A 12082-nucleotide genomic window follows, 5' to 3' on the forward strand; every position below is an offset into this window, starting at 1 on the left:
AGCGACACTACCTGAAATGAAGTGACGGCACAGATTTGCTGCCTAAAAAATACAACCTGCATACTACTGAGATAAAAGGTCTTAAATCAAAGAAGAATCAAAGAAAAGCTGCTTAACAGACCAAAACTTTGAATTTTGACCACTAAATTCTTTTATTTATTTATTCTCAAATTTTATCCTGATTTCTGTAAGAAAACCTTTGAGGTTTTTTTTTTTTTTTTTGGGGGGGGGGGAGATTTATTATCTCAGTAGTGGGATTATTACCTTCACTGTTAGTATGGATACAGGTTTTAGTCAACTGTCTTCATGAAGCCTTTGCTAACCACAGAGTGTAGATCAACCCACAATTATCAAAACCACTTATTAAAGATGGTAAATAAAAAGTGGGTGCCACTTAATGGTTGGAATAATCCCCAAATTTAGACCCGCAGTTCTTAAGCTACGACCCAAACAGTTAAAAGATTTTAGAAAACAGATAAATACACATTATAACATCTAGTAAGGCATAAGAGCTCGTGACAGAGCTGACCCCCTGATCTGTTTTCAGTCTTTTTTGCTAAGCCACCTGGCTCTGGGCTCCATCTTTATATTTAACACACAGACACACAAGAGCAGCATTAGTCATCACATCAAACACAGAAGGTAACCACAAAATCTTGGACTTCTTTTAATTAAGGTAATTCTGACTCTTTGCCAAACTACATGTACAAATCTTGCTTACTTGCATAGTCGCCACCCAAAGGCCCATGCTGAGCCAGGAAAAACCATGTTTAGCACTGGTTTAGAGCATGCAATTACAGGCAGTCATGGGAGGCTAAACCACTGTATCCAATGACGTTAAATAGTAGGTTTGATATTTGGTGAGCCAATTAGAAAAATAGTATTGTTAGTGCTTGAAGCAGTCTATCCACGTGATAACACTTCAGATTTGTCATTTTAAAAAGAAAGAATATGTTGGCTATCACAACATGCTGGCCATGATAACAATGGCACTGGTCTACAAGAAAGCAGGAAAACATAGCACAACATAAAAACACCCCAGCAAAGAAGCATGAATTATATAGTTATTTACTGCAATGGCTTTGCATCCTTCCCCCACTGTCCACAAATTTTTCAAAAGACTGTATTTAAATGATGGAAGGACTATCATGCCACCCATTGGGTATAATTAACTCCCGCAGTCCTCCTCCTGTCGCCATCTTTATGTTTTGATACTGGATGCTCGCAGTAGCAATTCGGCAGTAACGAGGCAGACCTGCTCCAAGGTGAACTCTGCTTTGTTGTCCTTTTTAGCTCTAACGGGTAACAAAATCTGTAAAATGAAACTAGTGACTGACACCATACAATTATCAGGTAAGAGTTTATTGAGGGAATGGAAGAAAGATAACACCGTCTTTTCCTCAGAATTCTTCACAATATTCGTGCTGCTACAGGAGTCACCCCCTGCAGGCATTTACAAGAATGCAGGTTTAAGACGCTTCTACACTGGCTTCATTTTTTAGACCCAGGAGCTTTGCCTGTCTACGTATTCATATACAGTTAAAACACACTTTATCCCCTTTGAGTCATTTGTTCTTCACCACAAGATGGTTAGCTTTCGGTTTTTCCTCAAGTGATGAGCACCAGCAAAAGTAGTGACTATTGTCTAATATCTGCCAGCAATGCAGCAATAACGCATCATAAGAGGACACACAACCATATACTGGCAGTTGCAATATCTTTATAGTTACAGTAAGCCAAGAAAAAAAGATAAGCACAGTTCTCTGCATCTTTACTACAATAAGGAGTCGATATGACTGCCGCTTCATAGCTGAAACTGTCAAAAGCCAACTGCACAAAAACAAGACCAGCTCATATGTTGATTGGCTCTCCAGGAGCAGGACAATCACCTTTCGCCTATAAATTTTTATTCAGTAACACGTGTCTTTTTAATGTCTCTGGTTTTAATGTAGCTGATGTCAATACTTCTTTCCATTTTTTTCCTACTATTATTGGCCTAATCCCCTCCAAACACATTTATTTAAAAAAAAAAAAAAAATCAATGCAGGAACAATTTTGTAAACACCTTCACGATAACACTGCTTCATGTATTAATGACTTCTACTCCTATACCAGTACTGATGGGAGTTTCCACACCCATCGGTTGATGGGTTCGTGCACATCCACTAGAATAAATGGCTTCAGGGCTTTGATGACATCAAGAGTTGGCACATGCACACGCAACATTAGTGAAAGCCCAACTAGGCTTGAACATGTCCCAGCCTAGTTGGGATTGAACAAAACTGAGGATGTGATGCAAAACAGAATGCCATCTAATAATCAGTATATCTGGATTATCTTATTTTAATAACGCCATTTACTATAATTGTAATCATTTAAATTAAAGCCATATTTATTGCATGGTGCCACATTTCCCCATATTTACTGAAACTTTTCCACATGGTAGAAAGATTATAGTTTACATTTCACGAACTTTGCTGCGTGATTTCATCTTCACCTTCTACCTGCACAGCAGGTCATTTGCTCTTTACTGCCCACTGGTTAACAGAATCGCTCATCTAATCAGTGTTCGACATCTAATTCAGTCTCGCCATCTGCTGAACTAGTGACAAATGTGAGACACACCTAAGGAATAAACAGGTCTCTTTCTGTGATGTGGAGGAATGCATTGAAACCGTTGTCTTTTTGATCCAATACAATCTAACAAAGGGTTAATAAGGCAGATAAAAGCAAGACTGCTAACCTGTAACCATGGTACCTGAAAATGTCAGGCAACAAAAGACTTGAGCTTCACAGACGCTGCCAAAAAACACACACCAACTCTTACTCTCCCACTTCCTCGCTCCCTCCCTCTTCCTCTCTGGCTTCTTTCTGAGCCCCGGGTTTTTATGACAACGCCGATCACGCGGAAAATTTGACCCAGCACCTTTCTATCCTGTTCAGCTCAGCAGTGTTAGATGCTGTGAGTTTTGTGTATGGGCAGCTATGTGCAACTGGGGGAATTAATATGTTAATTTGGAGAGACACAAATTTGATTGTGCACTGTCACTTTTTCTTCCATCTGTCACCCCTCAGCCAGAAACCTTGCCAGCTGAGCTCTTCCTCTCCCCTGCTCCTTTTTCCCAACAATGTTACAAGGCTGGCTGGTCAACCCATCATTCCTCTGGCCCTGAGTGACGCAATACAGGGTGAGATAACATCTGGCTTGGCAATTCTATTACCCATTAGAAAGAGTGGAAGCAACGAGGTCAGCACTTCAGTGCAAGAGCTGTTCTCAGAACAAACAGAAAGACCTAGATTAATTATTGCCATTTTATTTTCTTCCATGTTTGATTTAAGAAGCTGTTACCAAATGTATTGATAGAAATGTGATTTCAAGAGCTTTCCCACCATTTGTAATAGACATAAATATGGTTCAGGATTTAAGCCAATTAAAAAATTTTAATTTATTTTACAGACTTAACCCAAAGATATGATTTTTTTTCTTCCCTTAACAAGAATTACTACTGTGCCACAGATCTGTGACTCATCAGATCTAGGGCATCCTCCACGGTACAGTGAGCTTAGGCCTTCTCATGGAGGGTTTTTTTGTCCGACTACTGATCTTTGAAGTGATTAACTCATAAGGTACACAACACAATCTTGAGACCTAATTATTAATTTACGTCATTCTACATATGAAATGGACATTTGTAGGGACAGGACATTTAAAAATCTGATTTTTTTTTTAATGTTTATTAAGATTTTTGATATAAAGAAAAAAACAGACAACACAACAGCAAGGGCAAAAAAACAAAACACAAATAAGGCAAAAGATTACACTGCATCAGCAAAGATACTACTTCAACACTGGCAAGAAACAAAAATAAAACGCTAGGGTGGTAGACTGAATTATCAATCAGAGAACTTTGTTTTAATACATGATCTAAAAAATGGCTGCCACACATTAAAAAACTTACTAAGTTTGGAAAAATCTTGTGGAATTTAGTTTTTGAATAATGAAGTCTGTGAAGCACTTTGAATTAACTGATGCCTTGCATTTGTAGAACAAGAATGGATCCTACACAGACTCTTCTCCCACACCTCATCTCCAATTAGCATTATTATTTTTTGGGTGTTTTCTGTCCATTGTTACAGTGGCAGATTTTTACATTAAATACAGCCAGAGCAGGATAGGGCAGGATAATCCAGATCAGCAAAAAGTTACAACTTGGAGGTTTTTTTCCCCGTCTCCTCTTGGCTCTGTATGACACCAACAAAAGCAGATATCCCCAATATGGCCTTGTCAGGTAGCCAATCAGAAGAAAGCTGGCTTAAAGGAAGAGGAGTAAAAACACAGTGGGTTCTGAGGTGCCCAGTGTAAATTATGGTTATTTTGAACTGTGAATTATGCAAAGCCACTCCAGTATATTTAAAAAAAAAAAAAAAAAAAAAAAAATCAATCAAGGAGCATTTGGAAATGAGCATAACAGACCTCCTTTACAATCAAAAACAATAAAGAGGAACAAGAAGTTTGCTTTTATTTCATTTTATTTTTTTATCTAGTTATTTTGAAATCTTTCTGGTATTAACTTCTTGATCTTTTAAGAGAGGACAGTGCTTATTGTCCTCTTTTCTTTACTTGATTCCATTTCAGTCTTTTTCCTGCAGTTACAACCATGGCAGTGTTAAAGTTGTCATACACAACGTGAGATAACGTAGACAACACATAGATTTTATGGAGTACATCAATTTAATTATAGTCAGCTCTACTTATACCTTAAAAGCAGCGCTGCTGATAAGCCTGCATCACTTTGTCAGCTTTTATTCCCAGCTCCAGCTGCAGCATCTGTGCTGCTGTTGAAGGCAACTACAGTCTGCAATTTTAGCAATGTAACGCAAGACACGATGCGCAACACAGATCTAATAAATCTGGATACAATGTGTTATGTGTGAGTAGTGATAGGAATTGATAAGAATTTAGCAATTCCAATTCCATTTTCGATATCACTTATTGATTCCCTTATCGGCTCCACTTTGAGATTCACCACCATCTCTAAGCAGCATATCAAAGACATTAAGTTTGTGCAAATCAATTACATGCTGCGTGGTTAAATGCTTGTGCATGTTGGAGGTATTTCCGCTCTTTGTTGTGATTAGTGTTAGAGTCACTGCTTAAGTCATTATTACACAGAACATTTTTCTTAAAAGTAATGCAATACATTATTTAATTACAGCCAGGAGAAAGACATTTGTTATAGTATTCGTAACATTACTTTCATGTTACTCTGTAAAACAATCTGAAACACTGTCTCACTTGGCTAGCTTAGCGTTAGCATGATGTCTGTGCAGGTGTTTGCGAAGAGCTGAAGTTGTGTTAACCGTATAATGCAGCCGCTTCTGTCCTGGAGCAGACTACACTTTACCATCGTGCTCTCATTCTTTTGTGCAATAAAAATAAGTACTGTCCATATCCACACTGGAGACTGCTCCACTAGTTTCCTCCTCCAACACAGGAACTGATATCAACTGATCAACGTGAGTGTGCAAGAACCAATCAGGGGGATCAATAGGCAAGCAGAGTAACGCTTCCAAGGAATTAGAGTACTGGGAACTGGATCTCTACAAGAACTGGTTCTTGATTCCCATCCTTAGGTGCGGTATGTGTGAGTAAAAGAGCATCGCACACTGAATCATATGCTACAACATATGACTGAAATTCCTCAAATATTGGTTTCCATTTTATAATCTCAATGGCGCAGTCATGAGGTCATACCATACAAACAAGGCTTCCAACATTTATTGGATTTCATTTATTTAATACATTTGTTGTAGCTGTCACATGGTGAGACGTCATCCTAAGTTTCTGACAATGAAAATTTGTTGCAGGCCATCTTTGGTTGTAGGATCATTACAAGAGCCATGGCTCTAAAACAGTGGTCTTATGTTACACAGTGAGAGTGGTTCAAAGATATCACGAGGATTAGGTTACGTGGCCATGGTTTTGCCTGGGACAAAAAAAATTAATTAAATAAATAAATATAATAATATAGTATAGTATATAGTCTGATTTATTCTGCTGCCTAGTAAGAACCATCAATATTCTCAGGGACTCACCACTTTTTCAAGTGCTACAAGTCCAACAAATCATGGATAAGCAGACTAAGAAACAGCTTTTACCCTGCAGCCAGCATCACTCTTAAGTCTGGATAATCATATGAAATAGCTTATCCTTATGTGTAAAATAAAAAATGGAGAGCTGTAAATTTCCTCCAGAAAAAAGAGACTTTATTTTTGCACATCTTTCTATAAGACGAATCACTAAAATGTCCGCGTTTAACCCCAGATACTATACAGTCTGCTAAACTAACTGACCCAATCAAAAGAGTTACAATGTGGTTATCTGAAAATCTGTTATCATATATTGGTTCAATTAAAAGAGAAGCACAATACGGGACATTTATTTTAACTATGACAGCTCTTATCAATTTGGAATCCTTGCCATATGTTATTGTTCCAAGAACTTGGCCTATAAAAGACTATTAAAATGGAGAGAACAGGTTCATTAAAGCCTTCAGATAAGATTGCCAGAAAGCAACACACAAAAGTACAAACAGTCATGAGACCAAAGTGTGACAACTCAACAGCTCACACATTCATGCCCTCTGGGGCAAAGCTCTGAAAGACTGCACTGCATGGGGCGGATATAGGGGTAGCATCAGGCTAGCCTCCTGAGTGCTGCATCCAGAAAGCTGTATTACCTAGTTCACTAAAGCATGTGATAGCTTTCCTTCTCAACATCTGATGCAGACAGCTATACGAACCTCTGAAAACTACGGTTTAAGCAGAAACAAGAGTAGGGACAGTGCCAAGGTAATGGTGTATTAAAAGCCAATAAATAAATAAATAAAGAGCGTGCTGTACAAGTAAAAACATAACTGTCTTGCAGTTCTTTCGGGGAACTCTGGAGCACCCACAAGTCAGAAATGGGCCACAAGCTGTACAAGTGACACAAGTGAAAGCAGTCAGCTGGATACTACAGAGAAACACCCCATTCACAAAAATTCACAAGTTGTGACTGCTACTATTTTTGAGTTTGAGAACCCTGCACAGTGCTGTTCCAGTGGAAAAAACTTTATCTGCCATCTTCAAATGGGCTTGTGTGTGTGTGCAAATGTAGAGGTAAGCTGGAGCGTGTGACCTGCTCAGGCCAACACTGAGGAAAGTAAAGGGTAAAAGACACACTACAGGCTACTATAATCTCAAGCTGCTTTTGCACAAAGCTCTAAAATATCAGTAGAATCAGGACGAGACATTGCCTTAAGTTGTGCTTTCTAACATGGAGGAGAAATGTTTCACTTTAGCTTTGGTCCTACATTTGAAAATAGTCTGGTTTAAGAAGATGACCACTAACTAGTAGTGAATTCACCAGACTATTTCCTGCAATACTGGACATCAAGCAGTCTATACAAAAAAAACTTACAAGTTAAAGACAGCTGCAGTGTAAATATATTTAAAAAAATATATTATTAATAAAAGTAGATAAATAAAAGTAGATGTAACATGGATGTTTATAAATCGTGGATGACATTTTTAACCATTTCAATGACTCCTAAACTAAACCATTCTCACACAGGTAAGATCCAAGGACATAGCATATCTGTGTTGATATAGTCAATGTTCCCTTCTGAGTACCAACAAAACTATGGACAAGGCGGCTAATTCACAGCTGTTTCTGCTTCACTTCTTCTCTTTACATCCACCCTGAACCGTCATTCTGTTTCACAGGAAAAGTACGAGAAGTACCATCAAGTTCTTGGAAAAAAGGGAGGTCGTGGTTTTACAGACAGGAAAAAATACAACTTGCAAACACATGTTTGGGCAAGTCTTCAGGGAGCATTCCAGAGAGCACGTTCAGTGAAAACTCTTGGTTTTGTTGATGACAAAACGCAGAAAAATATGTTTTTTCATTCCAAAAAGAGGTAAAACACTCAGCCTGCTTGCTGGAAGGTCTTCTTTATCAAATCAGCAGCTGTTGGACATGATGTGTGCAAAGCCAAATTAATTTGCATTACATTATATCACTGCTCTCAGAGTACAGCAAAGTCATTGTGTCAAATCACCTACATGCAGATTTAAACTCACTGTTTTGAGTATAATTTAAACTAACAACTATGACTACATGAAGTTTACTATAAGTACCCAAATTGTGTAGTCATAATAATCAAAGCTGAGTATGGAAAGCTGAATACAAAAACATATGGTATAATTCTTAGCCATTACATTAGACCAGTTTTGACATGACAATAGTTTTTCTTTGTTTGTTTGTTTTTCATATATATATTTTTTTCTTGGATTAAAGACAGGAACAAAAGAAAAAAGTATATGAATATCAGCCAGGTTGCTATTTTAACGCAACTGTACTAATACTGGCTGAGAATAATTTATTGACAATTGATTACTCCGTGATTAGGACCTCTGGGTGGGGTTTTATTCCTAGTCAAATACATATAATTTAAATAGTAAGACTGTCAACGATTTCTCTGAGGGGATGGCAAGACCATTAAGGCAGCTCTTGTGTATATAGACAGGTGGAGATTCTGTCAATATACCAGGGGCCTGAAACAGAAGAAAGTTTAACATTTCCAAAACAGAATTTTCAATATCTGACATCACTAATCATAAACATCTGTATCATGTTAAGTAGTCACACAAAGGTGTATTATTTTAATACGTCAATGCGCAATAAGATGAAAATCACAAACATGGATGGGCAATTCATTTTCCCAAGAAACCACAAGAGAATTCGGGACTGTTCAGGAGGGTCGGACCAGTAATACTGAGCAGAATTTACTTCAGCTTAACAATATTATCTCTTTGTAAACTTACACAGTACAACAGTTCCAGTTTCTGATGTGGCCCGTTGGAAAATATAATTGCCCATCCCTGGTGTAGATTATTTTTCTCCTTACAAACGAAGAAACTATGATTGGATACAAATATGAGGAACTTAAAAAATTTTTTAATAAAGGTAAAAGCAAGACCAAAACCAGGAAGGAAAACTTTCAATACTGCTGACGGTGTGAAAGTATAATTTAACAGGCTTATTATTAATACTGCAGTCCAATCATTAAATACTTAATATAAAAAATACAGAATTGTAACAGTATTTTAGGGTGTGTAGGACCGACAATTTTATAGCGTTTTTCTGGCAAACAGAAGACAATGTTTTCCTTTTATCATTAGCATTTTAACAATAAAGATGTGTTTAAGTTCGGTAAATTAAACTGGACTTTAAGAAAATGCTGGTTAAATATATTTTAATCACAGTCCTGGTGATTTTTCTTTGGTGAAAGGCCAAAACCCTCAAACGGAGTATTAGAGTCTCATTACGATAAAATATTTAAAAAAATATTTCATTTGCATTTTGAAAATAAAGCAGAAAATCTGAGAGTAAAGCTGAAAAACAACCAACACATACTTTACTTCGTGATGATCACCAGAAAGAGTCACCTTACCCAAAAACTGCTTGTGTCCTTCCACGTCTGCTCCAAAGAGGACATATAAACATACTGTGTGTGTGTGTGTCTGTCTACTCTGACAGCTTCAGTTGCAAAGACGAAAGGGTTTGAGCAGATCATCAGACGCCCTCCTTAGAAGATCGTTACAGTTCCCATTACCTCAAAAAAACCAACAGGATCATCATAAAAGATGAATCCCACACTGGACGCTTCCTGTTTGAGCGTAGGCTAGCAGACGATCCAGGACATAAAAACAATAAACACATTTTTTAAGAGAATCAATCTGGCAATCAATGCTCATAGAATGTAAAAGTGAAATATCTTGTATATTGTTGTAGATTATTTAAGTCTTTTTTTTCTTTGATGTCTGAATTAAGATAACATACAATTTCCCTGTACAGGTGGAATGACAATCAAATATTTTTTATGTGACCCTAATACTTTCTGCAGGGCCCTTGTAGGTTTTAAACGCACGAAAAACACTACGAGTATATTCAGAGAAATAAGCAAACAGATATAAGTCCAGCGGACGTTACCAAGGACATCATTCTCCTCTACGGTTGCCATGGTGAATCCTAGAATCGACACTCCATTGATGACGACTTTTTAATAGTCGTCGCGCACGCGCTCGGCTCGAACCCAGTTGTCTAAACCAATTCCAGTTTATTTTTTCCTCCCTGTCTCTCTGACTCTCTCCAGGAATAAAACCACAACAATGACTGCAACAGGCCTGAAACGTTCAGGTCCAGCCCAACATGAGCAGAAATACAGGCGTTTCACCAAAACCTGAGCTAATAAAATGAGCATTTCAACGCTACTTTACTTTTCCTGACGCTGGCACGTCTGCGCAGACTTGGCAGCCACTCAGGGTTGCATTGACTTGTTGGTGGTAATGACAGCGTGTCTTGTCTGACATCTGAGACAGCTAAAGGAGACGTCTTAAACAAGTGCTAGCTGCTATTATCAGGTCTAAATGATCGTGAGGTGAAGAAAAGCTCAAAGACAGCGTTGCTCATATCGGCCAGCTACCACTGCTGCTGCTCCACTAGCTTAGTATAGCGCTAGCTCGCTAGCTATTTAGCCTGCTAACGTTACGCCCGTGTGTGATTTGGAGTTTTCTTTGAGAGATGATGTGTCACTGTGCGCTCTTCGCACACTACCTTCACATTACAATGTGTCAACTAAACAGCCATGCAGCGATTAAAGGGGGAAAAAAACGGCAAAACGTCACCGCGACCCCAGCTAGGTACCTGACCAGGCAGGAGAAAGCATGCATTGGGGGGAACCTGCCACTCAAACCTCGATCAGTCACGATGATCCTCCGCGCCAATTTAACCAGACCATAAAACCCAGGGGTGGCAGCTGACCACCCGGAGAGCTTCACATACCATTCTCTTCACCGTTGAGACTCAGGAAGAGCTCTGTCGTGGCTTTTATCCATCTATCAGCGGTACTCTCAGTTTGCCTTGGAAGGAAAGCCCGGTAGACGTTGGAGAGATCCGCTTCGGGTGCAGCTCCAACGGAAGGTTGCCTTTTCATAATTGTGCGACTCCAGACTGACGCTGCATGACGAGCCGGCTGACTCAGCCAGCTCATTGTCACGTGGCGGAGGCGGAGCCAGCAGCCACATGTGCGCTTTGTTTTATTTCCTCTGTTTTTACGAAGACGCCACGAGGTGACGACTTACGCTAAAGCGATTAAATTCAGTTTTATTCATATAGTGCAATAGTGATGCGCGAATCATGAACGAATCGTTCAATACTCGAGAATCACTTTACTGACCCATGAATCATGATTCACAAGCCCCACTGACTCATCCCTGTTGCTGTTAGCAGCAATGTATCTAGCTTATAATTAAAATTGTGGAGAGAAACACAACATCCAGTATCTCAACAAAAAAAATTCTGCTCTGAACTGGAAGAAAAACCCTGAGTAGAAGCTCACATCAAGACAATCCGTTCGTTAAGTCTGACGTCACTAGCCGTGTCTGGGCCTAAACTCTGCTGCAGGTCCATATATCAAACGATCACTATGGCATTACTGAGAGTTGAAAAACTGTCTAAAGTCTTTCATCTTTAATAAAATGATCAGCGTTCTGCTCTACCAGATGTAACAATTGAGTTTAACATCCAGGCATCCATGAAAACGGAATTTATGACATTTAACGGAGTAAGAAGTTAGCAGGAAGTTAGCTCGCTAGCTTCTATCTAAATACAATATAGCATGTCCTGACTGCAGGTTTTGGAAACAAATTAAAAGGTACAGCTCTGTTATCACTTCCAACATAAATGAAGACAGAAAACTAGACAGCAGTGACGTTTGTAGGGTTACTGAAGTTTGGCTAGCTGGTATATATTGGTGTGCTACGTGACCGCTAGCGACACAGCTATGTTAGCATAATATAAACAAGCTAACTTTTTTTCCACTGATAAAAGTTAACGTGTTCTCGGTGGTCAGGAACAAATGTAATCGCATGGCAGGATGCTGTAAAAGGACCAAACTTCAGCCAGGAGAACAACTGAGATAATCCACAATACTAGGTTAGTCATTCATATGCTGCTTCATGGGCTGGGCTGTAGTTA

The 12082-nt window shown here is 38.8% G+C and overlaps 1 protein-coding gene across 2 annotated transcripts in view; it reads right to left on the reverse strand.

Moving 5' to 3' along the window:
- trpm7 (transient receptor potential cation channel, subfamily M, member 7) overlaps positions 1-11071 on the reverse strand; it is a 152683-nt gene extending 141612 nt beyond the window's left edge. For both annotated transcript variants that reach the window (XR_014800406.1, XM_084930017.1), the window contains exon 1: positions 10889-11071. Coding sequence is in view for 1 of the 2 variants with exons in the window: in XM_084930017.1 (XP_084786143.1) it covers positions 10889-10891 (3 nt within the window). In the remaining variant the exon portion in view is untranslated. The remainder of the gene's footprint in view (positions 1-10888) is intronic.
- Between the last annotated feature and the right edge of the window lie 1011 nt (positions 11072-12082).

This window comes from Perissodus microlepis, chromosome 1, assembly GCF_051167445.1.
Source record: "Perissodus microlepis isolate ML-2025 ecotype Zambia chromosome 1, ASM5116744v1, whole genome shotgun sequence".
Classification (NCBI taxonomy): domain Eukaryota; kingdom Metazoa; phylum Chordata; class Actinopteri; order Cichliformes; family Cichlidae; genus Perissodus; species Perissodus microlepis.